General features: G+C 39.3%; 2 protein-coding genes across 5 annotated transcripts; one reads left to right on the top strand and one right to left on the bottom strand.

Annotated features, from left to right (window-relative positions):
- Positions 1 to 51: 51 nt before the first annotated feature.
- Positions 52 to 6,464, bottom strand: rpe65a (retinoid isomerohydrolase RPE65 a). Of its 3 annotated transcripts, none has more exons than XM_046052524.1 (15): positions 6,098 to 6,464; positions 4,303 to 4,546; positions 3,861 to 3,943; positions 3,553 to 3,703; positions 2,800 to 2,907; positions 2,443 to 2,584; positions 2,171 to 2,318; positions 1,823 to 1,904; positions 1,598 to 1,730; positions 1,342 to 1,481; positions 1,109 to 1,238; positions 900 to 1,014; positions 704 to 798; positions 509 to 620; positions 52 to 428 (listed from the first exon to the last, which is right to left on the bottom strand). In XM_046052524.1, exons 2-15 carry the CDS (start codon positions 4,419 to 4,421, stop codon positions 283 to 285), a joined length of 1,704 nt encoding a protein of 567 aa, XP_045908480.1. In that variant the 5' UTR covers positions 4,422 to 4,546; positions 6,098 to 6,464; the 3' UTR covers positions 52 to 282. The 3 variants fall into 3 exon arrangements, with proteins under 3 accessions (XP_045908480.1, XP_045908482.1, XP_045908481.1); XM_046052526.1 differs by lacking the exon at positions 6,098 to 6,464 and adding an exon at positions 5,485 to 5,690; XM_046052525.1 differs by lacking the exon at positions 6,098 to 6,464 and adding an exon at positions 5,481 to 5,690.
- On the top strand, positions 6,347 to 13,512 carry LOC123972828 (serine/arginine-rich splicing factor 11-like). 2 transcript variants are annotated; one of them, XM_046052528.1, is made up of 12 exons: positions 6,347 to 6,643; positions 7,582 to 7,715; positions 10,230 to 10,342; positions 10,961 to 11,041; positions 11,149 to 11,186; positions 11,321 to 11,454; positions 11,592 to 11,676; positions 11,773 to 11,892; positions 11,981 to 12,070; positions 12,207 to 12,290; positions 12,599 to 12,764; positions 12,983 to 13,512. In XM_046052528.1, exons 1-12 carry the CDS (start codon positions 6,522 to 6,524, stop codon positions 12,998 to 13,000), a joined length of 1,185 nt encoding a protein of 394 aa, XP_045908484.1. In that variant the 5' UTR covers positions 6,347 to 6,521; the 3' UTR covers positions 13,001 to 13,512. The 2 variants fall into 2 exon arrangements, with proteins under 2 accessions (XP_045908484.1, XP_045908483.1); XM_046052527.1 differs by having other exon boundaries at positions 6,348 to 6,643; positions 12,880 to 13,512.
- Positions 13,513 to 14,900: the final 1,388 nt, after the last annotated feature.

Genomic DNA, 14,900 nt, shown 5'->3' on the forward strand with positions numbered 1-14,900 from the left:
TTTATTTCTCCAACCACGAATTATTCATGTCACATGAACAAATCCTTTCTATTTTTTTTAAAAACAGTGCTTACAAATCAAATTGGGACATGGCAATTAGACACAAAAGGCACATAAATTCACATATTACTATTTTCATTTACTTAGCAACCCACGTTGACTGCAGATAAGGCTGAATTGAAAAGTTTTATTTGTTTTGACACAATATCACTAATTAATACTGATTGGCAGTTGATAACCCTGTAATGGCGGACTACCGTTGACACCCTGAGAAAAGTGTCATTAGGGCTTGTACATCCCATGAAAGGTGACAGGGATGCTGCATTCAACTTCTGCCCTGGCAATCTCCGACAGATCCTTGGCGTTGAGGATGAGGAGGTATGCTGGTCTCTGGGAACCTGGGGCCGCCACGATGGTCAACAGCACTCCTGAGGGCACAGCACCACATTATCATAAAACCATTTCTATCACAGTAAGCATAGGATTAATTATATTGCTGCTGACATACCGTCATCCTCATCTACCCCATCAGGAGTCTGAACAAACAAGGGCTCTGAGGGGTAGGAATCTGGTTCTTGCCATACCCAGGTCTCCTTGGTCTTGACATTCAACTTGCAGATCTACACACAAGTGGAGAAGAAAAATCAGGCAATGTAAAGGCTTGTTTTACACACTTAGAATTTAAGGTATTTTGTTAACTTACCCTGTCTGGTATGAAATGGTTGAGACCCAGGGCATAGGCGTATGTGTAATTCTTCCCTCCATACCTCTTGTAGTTGATCTGAGGGAACTCAAAGGCTACAAAACAACATGAAAATGGTTACATAAAGAAGATGTTTCCAGTATATGTTAAAAAGTAATGTGTCCACCATGACTGAGTAAATTAAATGGGTTTGCACCTTGGCGAGGCCCGGAGAACAGCACCTCCGGCTCCAGCCAGATCGTCCCATCAGCGTGCATCGTCGCGGTGGCTGTGGTGTACGGCAGGCTGATGAGGTTCTTCCCCTGCTCCTCCTACATCACGTCAGCAATGATGTGAGAGCAAAGAATATGAGACTACTGTAGGTGGAAACTTGTGTCCTCCTGATGAAAACAACAAGTGACTCACCTTGTGGACATCCAGGGGAATAACATATCTGCGGACCTCTGGCTGTGGTGCCATCATGGCTGCCTTCTTCACCTCATCCCAGTTGGCTCTCAGGTTGGCCAACCAGAGGTAGTTGTAAACAAACTCAAAACTGCACGAATGAATGGATAATGTACACATCCCTGTACCAAACAAATCTGCAGAAGATGTACATGAAGATTTAAAAACGTTAAAACATTTAACTCTTCATTTACCCTTTCCATCCACAGAGGTCAACAACAATGAAGCCTTGGTCCTCATAGGTGTTGATGTGATGAAACATGCCAATGGCTCCCCCTTTGAACTTGTGATCAATGTACTCTCCCGGGTCTTTCTTGGCAATGTGAAACAAGGTCTGTAAAATGTACATCAGAATAGATATAATGAGATTTCAGGTGCAGAGCCGACGATAATATCAAGGGTTAGAACACTTAAAATTGCAAAAGATATTAATCTACTCCAAGTTCTTACTCCTTGGTTCTCATTGGACTCAAAACAGTCCATGTAGTTGGAGCCTCGGATGGCCCAAGCACCAAGGAATTTCAGCAGATTGATTTTCACTGGGGTCTCCACAAAGACAAAGTAGTTGTCCGACATGCCGAAGCTGAAATTGTTAAAAGAGTGAAGTGCCAACACTGATAGCATACCAAATGGATTAATGTCAAACAGCCTGTGGGCTAGAGTCTTAACACAAACCTGTGCACATAGGAAGGCTTGAACCTCTCAGCACTGGGGAACTGCACCACCACCTTGGACTTCTCAATGGGGTCAGACTTATCTAATAAAAAGGCAGAGGTTATGATATTTGAAACACTTTAATTATTATTATTATATATTATTATTTATTCCCAATAATCTTTAAGAAGTGATTTCAATACTTCTTTTATAAAACATTTTGCTTGGTTTTAGAGAGAGGTCACAGTGATTCCTTTAACCCCGAATTTACCATTCAGCATCACATTTTGGTTAAAGGGGAGGCCCTTGCTGTTAAAGTGCCTGTGTGAGTTTGCTGTTACATGTAGTGATGCCAGCGCTGATCCAAACCTTTCTGTGTGGGTGGAATCTTGACAATGTTGTAGGCCAGGGATGCTCCTTTCCCCATGCAGTTTCCAATGTTATACACAGTACCATCTTTCTCAATATGAGGGTGGGCTGTCACTCCGTTAATGTTGACGTAGTCACACATATCAACCTGCATTAAAAATAAAGATGCTTTGCTGTACTTTAACATGAAGAAATTTACCGTTCTGACATTTGAAAGCGGTAAGATTGGCTTCTTACACCTCAGATTCTTTGATACGTTTGTATTGATGTACCTTCTTCAGTGTCTCCAAAGTTTCAACGTTCACTTTAGTGATGAAGTTGGTTTCTGTCACGGCATAGAAATCCTCACCAATAGGGTAAACATTCACCAGGCAGTTGTCTGTGACCTCAACACCCTTGAAGTAGGTGAAAAACCTGCAAACAAAAGAAGATTACGTTTCACATAAAGATGTAGGGCAAAGGTAATGGTGGTGATTTTAAAAAGCAGATATCGCACCTTCAGTAATGTAATGAAGAAAGAAAGACAAAGGAAACTAATACAGACAGAGTACTCATTTCAGTTTTACAATTAAAAAGCCTCCAGATGATAGTGAGGATGAGAAAATCCTGTGTGTTTACATGTAACCCACCTGGAGAAAATATTTTTGCAGGGATCTGGGTATGCACAGGTACCAAACTCAGTGATCACCACACGCTTCTCTGTGATGGCTCTTACGTAGGCATCTGTTTTGATAAATCTGGTGTAACAAACAAAGAAATTTATCCGAAAACATAATACATCCATTTTGAAAACCAAAAATGTTTTATTGAAATTCATCGTCCAACATCTTGTAAACCTTCATTCTATCCCCAACTGGGGCTACCTAAAGGTGTGATATTGACAAATAAATGAATACAGCCAAGTGTCTGCAGCAATGGGGTGGTGATGGTGCAGTGGATTAGACACATTCCTTAGGTGTGTGAGAGACCCAGATTCAATTCCCCCACATCCACCAGTGTGTCCCTGAGCAAGACACTTAATCCCTAGTTGCTCCAGAGGTGTGCAACCTTTGACATATATAGCAATTGTAAGTCGCTTTGGATAAAAGCGTCAGCTAAATATGTAAGTGGTCTTTAAGTTTTTCATCTCTGTAAATCAAAACCTAAACCCCTCACTCAGCACAAGAATGAAAAATCAGCTTACAGCAAACTGTAACTTGCTTGAGTCCTATAAAAAAATACATTTAAACATACAACAACATAAAAACATAAGAAAAGGAGACTTGACGTGCACACCTGCTTAATTTTCAAGTCTGCAGGTTGAATTTGCCATATGGCAGTAATGTAAATTATGCAAATAGAATGAAAAATGACCAACACTAGTATTGCCCTTAAGGTCTTACTTTCGGAAGTAGGTGACCTGGCCATTGTTGAAGTCAAATTTGTGCATGAGGGCCTGGCCATCAAAGAGGTGATAGAAAGGTTCATCTCCAACCTCAAAAAGCCCAGGTCCCAAACGGAGAAGACTTCCCTTCAGAAATGAAGGAATCCTACCTATGAAACACAATGAACACAATCAGAAATTGTTTTGAAGAGATATAGGTTTGAAAAAATGCCGGTTCTGTGATCTCAGATAAAAAAGAAATGATTTAAAAAAAAAGATTTATTTGCCTGCGTGCGGTCTATTTCTGTCTGAAAAGAGAAAACAAACCTGTGACAGTTGCTGGAACAGGCTCAGCCAGCTCCTCACATGTCTCAAAAATCTTCTTGTAGCCACCAGCTGGGTGTTCAAATCTGTTACCAAAAAGTGAAGACATCAACCAGCAGTGCAGCCAAGTAAATTAAACTTAATGAAATTTACAGCAAGTGCATGCAGTTCATAGTTTAAGAGTTCGGCATGAACTTTTACATCCTTTAGTAGCTTAATCAGCTGCTCGATCAGCTGACCAATCAAGTCAGTGTGTTTTATTGTTTTTACACTTGTGAAAGCACTTTGTAACTGGTTTTTGAAAAGTGCTCTATAAATAAAGATGATTATGATTATGATTAAAAGTGACAGGATAAAGTTAAAGAAATGGCTATACAAGAGCTAAATAAAATTAGAGAAATTGGCAAATTATAAAACATTTTCTTATAATTCATCAGGAACTCACCGGCTGACCATGTTTCCTTCTTGTTGTTGCACCACAAGCAGCTGACTCTTAAGAAAACCTCTGGTCACTTCTGAACTGGAAGTCTCTGGTCTCCCAGTGGATTTGGGGTATTTATTCATCTAATCCCCCCCCACCGTCACTGCAGTCTGCGCTGTAAACCTTTCTCTTGGCCAATCATGTCGCACCGTGAACAAGAATCCCATTGTGTCAATATCCTCTGCTTGATGACTCAAAGGCCACCCCTCTAAAACCGGATTTAGTGCAGAGAATATTTATCAGAGAATTGGCAAATGTGTTGCAACAGTGCATGTGATTTGTATCAATTGATGTTGTGCTTTAAAATATAGAAATTATGCTAAGTCATACTAAGTGCAGTATTTTTTAAAGTCTTGATACAATGTGTAGGGATATAAAACATCATGGAGCAAGTCAACAGAAGTGAATGTGGATTTAAGATCAGTAATAATGTGGGATCCACATTAATAGGCAGTAAAAACTGACAGCCTTGCTTGTGTGTAAATTGCACACTTTCAGATTTAGTTAAAGAAAACAATAATACCACTTTAATGTGGGTTTTCTAAAATAACACAGTAATAGAATGGGGATCAGAATAACACCTAACAGTGAACCTTCACTGCTATTATTAGGTGATCTTGAACAACATGGGGGTTACGCGCAGTGCTAATTGGACGAAATGTGGCCAGTTGTTCTTTCTGAACAAAAAAATGCCTCGGTGCAACTTTAATCCAGGTGTAGGGATTATACTCGACGTGGCCTGAAGACAAATGATGCATTGTTTCTCCTGGGAAAAAACACCATTAGTAGAGGGAGTTTCACCAGAAGCAGTTTTGTTGTGATGTGGCTCCCTTAGCTAACACGTGGACTGATTTTAATTAGCAAAATGCTATATTTTTATGACTATTTATCGAGAGAGAGAGAAAGGGTCAATGATTGAATACTATCCAGTGTTAATGACATTCAGGCAGTGTTCAGTCACCCCATAGGAGGATTTCTTTTTGCTGTTCAAGGGGACCAAACACATCCATGGAGGGAAGAAGATTTAGATTTTAAATCAGATGCCCAAATGTTTCCGCCAATTGTAACCAAATAGTGGAACAAACAATGAAAACAATGTATACCCAGTTTGACAAAGCAATCGCAACAGAAAGTACACTTACTAACTTTTGCTGGGACTTTCAACTATTTGACATGGTCCTCATCAGGTTGCTCAGTTGTCATGGAGTGAATGATGACTTATGGAGATCATTACAACTGCAGCTCTACAGATTAATCTCATGGACAGTTTAACAAACACTATCTGCTGAAAACAAAACTGTATGATGTGGTTGAAAGCTCCAGAAAGAGCTAGTGAGCAAATATTAAATTAATATTAAAAATATTCTTGGCTGACAAGTTTGTTTGGGTTTGTGTGATTTGAAATCCAAAGTGTGGGGATCTGGCTGTGCTTGGGCCATCATAAGAGGGAAAATAACCTGATTGAAATCCCAGGAAAAACTTCATAAGTGGACCTTGAGTTGGTTTGAGTATTTCCCTGGTCTAGAATAAAGTTATATTTATACAAAAACTAAAAATAGATACAATATATATAATGGATGGTACTGTGAGTTGTAGAATATTCTGTGGATTTGCAGAGGTTATCAGAAGAAAAGAACCCGACACACAAACATGAAAGGATAACCATAATCTAATACATGTTCTAGATTATAACTGTATTCCAGCAGAGGGAGAAGAGAAATCCACATGTTATAGGTATGGCAAAGATAAGATGCTTTACCTTTTCCTTGCGACCTTTTGTGCCACATCCTTATCATGCAGAAAAGTGGAGGGAGACCTCTGTTGGTCATTGATTGCTTTTCAAAACTTTTTCTTTAAAATATCAGTGACTAATATTACGTCGATCGATGTGAAGCGAGGTAATAATAAATAACCTAATAACCTGTGATGTTTTTATAAAGATTTTAGGTTTTTTTCCTTTTTCCCCTCAAAGCAAGAGTTTAACCATACGCATGCGCAGTTTATTCGGGAATTACAATATGGCGGCGAAATGCTTCAGTCTGTTGATGTAGTCGATAGCTAACACCTAGCCCGCTAATTACCTACAAAACAAGTTGATTTAATAACCAGCGGATACCCGTTATATTGTTTAATTTGAGTTGTTAACGGTAGTGTTGTTGTTGAAACATTTTATAGCCTGGAAAATGAATTACACCACAAAGGTGGTCCAGGTGACCAATGTGTCGCCAAGCACAACATCGGAGCAGATGAGAACACTGTTCGGTTTTTTGGGAACCATCGAAGAACTGAAATTATTTCCACCAGAGTGAGTTGGCTAGCTGATGTTTTTACTAGTTTACTGTAATGGTAATGCAGCCACAGATTCGCTGCGTGGATACTTGATGTAGAACGGAAACGAAAGTAGGTTGATAATAGGCCCAACGTGCTAACCAGAATTGTAGCTAACAGTAATTTAATGACGTTAACGTTACGCCTAACCTTGCTAACAACCCACTGGTGTTATATTCAGCGTAATTTGTCTAATGAATATGATATATGCACGTACAAACTTTTCTTTAAATTGTTCTATAAGTGTAGCTAGTAATGAAGGTCAATTAAAATATTAAAGGCTTAAATGGGGCATCCAATGATTGAAGTTACGTTGGGTTAATGAAACCATAAACTAGCATAGGCGTGGATAAGTTAGGAATGACGATATTAAGTCACAATGATGAGACTAGTCAATTTTGATCTATTTTTATCTACTATCACAGTTTTTACTTACTATCTCATAAATTTTCATGACTCAAATGTTTTGAATACGATTACTTCCATGAATGATAGGTCTGTTTATAATGTTTTGTATTAACGTTATTTGAAACATAGTGGAAAATGCCTGTCTGACCAAATGTCTGCAACCCAAATATATTAAATAGAGAACAGCAGCAGATGGTTAGATTTTATGTCTAACGAGTTCTTAACAGCATTAATATTTATCATTTCATGGGGACAATTGGGAGCAGGGAAAGTGATGGGATATTTTGTGTTTTGAGGTCCATGGTATGTATTTATTATTATTATGGCAGTATTGTGAGTTGGTAAACTGGTTTGAAAGATGTATGCCTTTGGACATTAAAATATGAATGTGCCAAATCCACCAACTCCATGCATAACAAAGCACATGGGTATAGTTGGACCACATTAAAAGATGCACTGTTTAGAATTTTGTGCAATTGAATATAATACCTTTTCCTTTCACAATAGTGATTCTCAGATGCCGGTGACATCGCGGGTGTGCTTTGTGAAGTTCCAGGAGCCAGAGTCTGTTGGAGTGTCTCAACATCTGACTAACACTGTGTTTGTGGACAGGGCATTGATCGTGGTCCCATTTGCTGAAGGTTTGTCTCATCATTTTCATTCCTTGTATGAGTGGTACTTGTTGATTGAATGACATGACTCTTAAATAGTGAAAATGTAAAAGCCTTTTAAGATCATTTGAATGATACTGGTAATGCCATTCCTTCCCATTGTCTATGAAAAGTGTTTAAAGCATACCTGCTGTATATTGTCAGGTTTTTGGTATACTGTGGTAGCACATCCCATATGTGTTTTACCCCCACAATGACATTGTCTTGATAAACTGGCTTTTATTTCTTTGGGAAAACACACATCAAGCTGTTACACACAGCACAGTATACCAAAATCTGCTTTACAGATTGGGACATTCCCAAGCTGCGGGCACCGCAGACACCTCAAAGTTAAGAGGTGAAGTTGTGTAAACTCTTACCATATGCATTTTTTTTTCTCCCCCATATTGGACTATCCACTGTTAAACTTCTCTCTGTTATTTGTGTGTGTGTATGTGTGTGTATGTGATTTTTGTAGTGAAGAAGGCAAAGGCAGCCCCCTCGTTGATGGCTGAAAGTGGTCCTCTGCCTGCCAACAGGGGATTATAGACAGTTGCAAAGGCCAGCAAGCATTCAAGTCCCACCCCACTCCTTTTGTGTCCTCTCTTCTTTCTCTTCTTTCTCTGCCTTCTCTTTTTCTTTCCTTCTGTCTAATTTATCTATTCTAGGCAGTTTAGTTTAGTATAAAGGTCAGATTTTGAGCACATACCCTGAAACGGTGCCCATTTTCCATTATTTTGAACGCTGCTTAGCCATTCATTTTATGGCTAAAGCATTGTTCCTTAATGGATAAGGCTGGCAGTATTCATTTTTTATGTCAGCAAATCCCATGAAAGACCCTTGTGGTCTAAAAACTATTACAAGCACATTAGTGAGCCGCACAGTTGCACTGGGTGACGTGTTTATTATGATGAATGCAGGACCCACCACACGCTCTGTACTGCAGCCATGAATAGTCACTAGCACACCAAATGTGTATTAATCCACCACTGAAAGTAGTCCCCACCAAGTGGACTATTTACTCCTGTTTGAGCAACTTTTGCTGAGAACTACAGTTCCCAGTTTAAGGATATTATATATCCTTTCATGAAAAAAATGTAAATGTATATATAATTTTTTTTTTCTTTTGGAAGATTTCAGTGGTAAACTACAGACAGTGTAAATATAAAGTCATAAAGCATCAAGAGTCAGACTACCACTGTGTTGGTTTCTGTTTTTTCATGGGATTTATTGACAGTGACCAAAAATGGAATATCACCAGCCTCAGGCAATAAAATGTGTAAACTAACTCTTGAAATAAAAAAAAGCTTTGAAAGGCAATCTCTATATTTGGGTCTGGTAGCAAAAGGCACAATGCCCCGGCAGCCAACACTGTACATACATACTTGACCATAAGCGAGCAGCTAATTTTGGGACTTAACAAAAAGAATACTGGTCAACTGGCTGGTTATTATCTTCTATAATAGTCATACTATATCTCATCATAAGTTGTCTTAAGATGCCCACCCGACATGACGTAATGTTGGTAAAATATACTCTCTTTAACAGTGGTCTTCTTCTTTTGTTGTTGTGTTTTACAGTTCTTTTTCCTGGCTCAGCCAGTCCTGTATACCAGGCCCTGCTGAAAATACCATCCAACAGTTTTGTCTCCTGCAGCAATTTCTCTCTTCAGTGTGCTGTTTTATTTAAATGTTGTTGTGTGTCTGTATGAAGGTCATGTCTTTTTGTGAAAGAGTTGTTTTGGGAGGTTTACTGTGAGATGATTATAAGGTGTTTATTTGTTAATTTGCGCCTCTTTATAAATAAAAACAGTGACATATTGCAAATGAAGATGATAAAATACATTTTTGATTAGACTCTGGTAGCGCAAAATAATCAAACCAGATATCCTCTGCTTAGGTTTGGTTAATTGATGCAGTAGCAGGTAAGGATACAAGAATAATGATGTAGAGCAGGAACGCTACCCACCCTGAATTCTGCTATTGTCATTTGGTAAATCTGACATTTGTGTTTTTGGTAAGTAGACACTGATAGCTTGTATAGTGTTCTTGCCAAATCCCTAAAATTCTCTCTGTTGTTTGTATCTCGATTTTTCTCTGTGTGCTTTTAGTAGCGAAGCCGCCAGCGTGAGTCGCTTGTTTCAGTAAACGTCTATATGAAAATTGAGGGCACACCCAACTGGAGAAGCAGCAGTGCTTGCTAACGTTTGGTTCATGACTTAAAAAACACGTTCAGGTGATATATTCTTGGCAGTGTTCATTGGAGTAGTGTGATATATTCCAGCAATAGTTATGTCACTGCAATGATTATGTTGAATTAAGGGAAAACTTCTGTGATCTATAAGGTAACCATTTTGTTGAACCTAATTTGAAGAAATGCAGTGTGAAGATTTGTTTTCTTTGTCTTTTCCAAAATGTCTTCTCTGTTGTACACGTGTGTGTGTGTGTATGTGTGTGTGTGTGAAGATGTCGTTCTCTCCTAATGTCAGTTTTTATTTTCATATAGGATCTATTCCAGATGAGGCTAAAGCTTTGTCACTGTTGGCGCCAGCAAACGCCATTGCAGGAATTCTGCCAGGAGGAGGTCTTCTTCCGACGCCCAATCCCATGAATCAATCTGTAAGTCTTCAAATTCACTGGAAAAAATACTCACATTACAAAAATCACTTCAGCAGTGGTTTGCGATGCATTTTACCAGAAAGTCATGCCCCAGGCGATTTTAAATCATATTTTCTGTTCCGCTGACAAAGAAGATTTGCTATTGACATGCAGAAGCAGGGATGCTGTACCGCATCAAATTATGAGTTATACATAAACTGGCGTTAATTTACATGACGTAACAGTCTCACCTCAGAGTCCATTTGGTAGCTGTTCTGGACCTTCGTTTGCTCAGTTATCATGGAAATAACAGATGTTCTAGTTTGCATTTGTGTGCACTTTAAGCAGTTCTCGTCGGTGTAAAAGTTCCTTCTTAACAAAACAACTCGAAATATTTTTTTTGGTTGTAATTTGAGTTTCTTCTCTTTAAAAATGAGAGCGAGGAGTCTGTTGTTTTCACATTTTAAAACTGTGGATGATGTCTTCTGTTTGAACATGATGCGTGGCCTCATCTGTCAAAATGTGGAAATATTCATATGAACACCCAGTATGAGTATAGGAACACTTGTAAGATGTCGAGATCGCCACGATAGGCTAGTATAACAAAAGTGCCTTTTACACGTGTTTGTTTTTTTGCAGCTTGGAGGGAACCCTTTTGGTAATCCGAACATGGACGCAATGGCTGCATTTGGATTTGCAGGCCATAATATGAATCCCCAGGTGAGAGGTTTTCACGATTGACACTGACACGTAAATCTTTCCCAAAACTTGTGAAGTTAGATACGCAGTATCTAAAACTTCTCCCCCCACCCCCCTGTTTCTTACAGGCTGCTGATCAGCTGTTAAAGTTCATGACAGATCCAAAGTAAGTCAGTATAACGAGGCTCCTTTGTCTTCTGAAAATTTTTCCTGAATGCAGTTTTTAATTGCAGAGTAAAGAATTAGATGTGTTGGTGTGTTTCTGGTAATGAGTCAACTAATTCGTATTCCTTTGTTTAGACTGAATCCACTGGCTGCAGGATTAAACCTGAATGCAAGCCTGAAGGCTGACGCATCTAATAGAGAAATCGAAGAGGCTATGAAGAGAGTGAGAGAGGCCCAGTCGCTCATTTCTGCTGCTATTGAACCTGGACGTAAGTACACAAATGTTTGGAGGACTTGACTTTGCAGAATAAAATTATCGCAGTATTAAGCAGTCATTCAGTCAGAAAAGGTCCTTTGTACACTGTACCCTGACAGTAGTAAGCAATTTCTCTTTTCTGCCCTGCAGATAAGGAGAGCAAGAAGAAACGAGCTCCATCACGGACTAGATCCAGGTCCAGAAGGAGGCGGTCCAGATCACATTCAAGACACAGGTGATGACTACTGTTCATTAATCTGAAGAGCTGGGATTGAGAAGCGTTTTATTTTTAGTTTGAGGATAAAGTTAAATGGGCTAAATGTGGTTGCAGGCGAACCAGGAGCAGATCACCACGACCGTCAAACTCCAGAAGCAGGAGGCGCTCCAAAAGCCCACGAGGGAAACGCAACCACTCCAGAGAGCGAAACAGGCGATCTCAAAGTAGATCCAGGTGTGTTTACTGTGTAAATGCTTTATGACAATAATAGTTACAGATGTAATTGAGTCTGACTGAGATCTTCCATCCAATGTCTCCACAGAGATAGAAAGAAAGACGATTCAGGGAGAAGAAAATCCAAAACGCCACCTAAAAGCTACAGCACAGCCAGGAGGTCACGCAGCCAGAGTCGGTGAGTACAGCAAAGGTTTTCATGTGCTCAGGCAGAAGGCAATTGAAAGTATATACAAACTTTTATACCGCAGCCACCCAAACTTCTCAGTTTACATTGCAGTATTAAAGTTGTCAGCTTTTTGTCACGTTCACAGGAGACGCAGGAAAAGTCGAAGCGGCACCCGATCACCTAAAATCTCCCCTAAAAGGAGAAGCTCCAGGTCTCCATCTCCTCGAAGGTTGGTGTACTGATGTGAAATATACTGAGATAATACAAACAGGTTATTACTGCAAGCCTATTTTAAGATTATTATAATTTAAAAACAACGATTAAGGGTGTCTATCCCATTTGCTTCGGTTAAAATGGACTCTGTGTTTGCTTCAGTTTGTTTAGGCTGATGGTTCAATTATACTAATCGGACCAGCTCTAAAAGGCAAAAATGTGGCATTTTTTCTTTGGACCAGGCCACATAAACAAAAAATCCTTTGTGTGGGTACATCGGGGGAAGTTTATAACACACCTGACTTTCATCTCCCCCTTCTACAGACACAAAAAGGAAAAGAAAAGGGACAAGGAAAGGGACAGGGACCGCAAGAGTGACAAAGAGCGCATTCGTGAGGAACGTGAACGCTCCACCAGCAAGAAAAAGAAAAGCAAAGACAAAGAACGCGAGCGGGAGAGGAAATCTGACGGAGAGAAAGGAGATGTCAAGGTCTGTGTAGAATATGTGACAGTCTTCATTCTTACACACTATGAACATTGCAGTTGTGGTGTAGACCAGACTGGGGGTGCTTTAAAATGTCCCATCCATTGGTGTCCTTTCACAGATCACCAGAGATTATGATGAAGAAGAACAAGGCTACGACAGCGAGAAAGAGCGGGAGGACAGGAAGGATTCTGACGACTCTGCTTTGTCTCCTCATTCTGTAGAAGGTAACGGAACAGTGAAGCAGGCCAGAGTTAACGGAGCGGACGATCACCACGAAGAGGACATGGACGTCAGCGATTAAGCAGTCCGTCCCGCTTTATCCCACACTATCCCTCCGTTTTGGTTGTGAACATGTTCTTATAATGTGAAGTGAGCGTGAAATGTGTAGAGTTTTCTCACAGAAGAGTCGTCTATTCTTTTTGCAAATGTACAATGCAGAATTTTCATTTTTTGCCTAGTTTGCCCAAAGACACTGTCAAATTGCTTTATAGGTACCCATATATATATTTGGCTTCTACAAACGTAAGCAGTGAAAACTGGAAGTGGGCTTGCTTTGCTTTTTGAGCTTGTGTTGTCAGGTTTTGTCACCGCATATTTTATCTTCATCTTTTTCTTTAGTATTGTTAGGTGTTGCTCAGGCCTCTTTCCCCACCTTCTCAAAACAAGTTTGTGCGTTGGATTCTTGTTATTTGAAAGTGTTGATCGTTTTATCAAGGATTTCTTTTATAATAAAGCCTATTTGGAGAACCAAGACTTTGAATTTTGTTCTGTATGGGTGGATGTCATTTACTTCAGGTAGGGTGGGGCGATATATGCCATGATGGATTTTATGCATGTCATTTTCTATTGAGATATCAGTGTCTCTGGATAAGACCAGACGTAAATGTCTGTTTTTGGCTAATCCGGTGAATGAAATACCTGACAAAAGAACTTCCTCACACTGACGCAACAATCAATATTACGATAAAACACTCCTGCTCAGTGTTCTGCAACATTTCCCACAATCCCCTAATACTTAAGACACGGAAAGGATAGACAAAGTGTGACAAAATGTACATTGCCCAAACCTAACCCCAGGAATTTGGAAGAAGGGGTGGGTTGATGGGGTTATAATCCTCAGTCTAATTAATTGGAAGTCACAATAACACATTAAAAAATATATATATTGAGAAATGGTTAATGGGCACAATAACCAGATGGGAGATCAAAGGATAGGTTGATTAACTGACGAGTCAGTTAACAAAATTAATCAACTATTTTTTAAAACTGAATTGTTTAAGGTCATTTTAAAGCAAAACATTTGAGTACTTTTTTTATCTTAAATGAGTAACCTGATTATCATCGGATGTTGATCGGAGAAAATAAGACATTCAAAAGACTGATGTGTGATGGTTTACAAATTCACCCACCACTTTTTTGGAAACCATATAGAAGACTAGACTTGCACAAAGTCTGTTGAAACATGATGCTGGTGCTTTATTTAAAGGGACGTGAAGTAGGTATGGTTGCATTACATATTAGCTGAAGCCAACTCAATGGATCAGATTATTTCCATCTGGACAGTTTTGGGATATTCAGCAATATCAACTTCACAGCTTAGTTCACTCTCCTTAGATTTGAAGAAAAAATAAATAAAAACTGCACAGACTACCATCAAGGAGAGATTTTATAAGCACTAAAAGGTGTTTAAAAAGTGTTAGTGTTACAAGTTTCAGTTTTTCCTTAATCTAACTACCAATAAGTCTGCAGGTAATGTAACAAACGCTCAGAGAATATATCTTAAAGATGCATGTGATCAAGTAGGCCAACACAGCCATAGCATGCCTTGAATATACTTAATATCAGTGCAGTATTAAACTACAAACAGTTTACCTGATATCCCATCTGGGTTCTCCCACACACAAACGTACATACAACAAAACCTTGATACAGTACAATTATTCACTCACACCGAGTACAGAATCCATACTATCACGGCATACATGGAGACAGCAGAGAGGTAACATGAGCGGACCTGAAAACACAGGAGACTGCGTCCTGCACAGGGGAAAAGGCTTGGATGTCAAACTGGTAAGAATGTATTTTTATGCGAAACCTTTCCCAGCTGGTTAAAAACATTCTCAAGTACTGGAAATGTAT

This window comes from Micropterus dolomieu, linkage group LG06 (genome assembly GCF_021292245.1).
Source record: "Micropterus dolomieu isolate WLL.071019.BEF.003 ecotype Adirondacks linkage group LG06, ASM2129224v1, whole genome shotgun sequence".
NCBI classification, from domain to species: Eukaryota; Metazoa; Chordata; class Actinopteri; order Centrarchiformes; family Centrarchidae; genus Micropterus; species Micropterus dolomieu.

Excerpts from the sequence above, each read along its gene's own strand:
- rpe65a (XM_046052524.1), bottom strand. The coding sequence starts at position 4,421 with ATGAATAAATACCCCAAATCCACTGGGAGACCAGAGACTTCCAGTTCA. Across the intron at positions 2,585-2,799 it reads TGCAAAAATATTTTCTCCAG|GTTTTTCACCTACTTCAAGG; the intron begins GTGGGTTACATG and ends TTTTGTTTGCAG. Across the intron at positions 1,731-1,822 it reads AAGCCTTCCTATGTGCACAG|CTTCGGCATGTCGGACAACT; the intron begins GTTTGTGTTAAG and ends TAACAATTTCAG.
- LOC123972828 (XM_046052527.1), top strand. The coding sequence starts at position 6,522 with ATGAATTACACCACAAAGGTGGTCCAGGTGACCAATGTGTCGCCAAGC. Across the intron at positions 10,343-10,960 it reads CCAATCCCATGAATCAATCT|CTTGGAGGGAACCCTTTTGG; the intron begins GTAAGTCTTCAA and ends GTTTTTTTGCAG. Across the intron at positions 11,893-11,980 it reads CGATCTCAAAGTAGATCCAG|AGATAGAAAGAAAGACGATT; the intron begins GTGTGTTTACTG and ends ATGTCTCCACAG.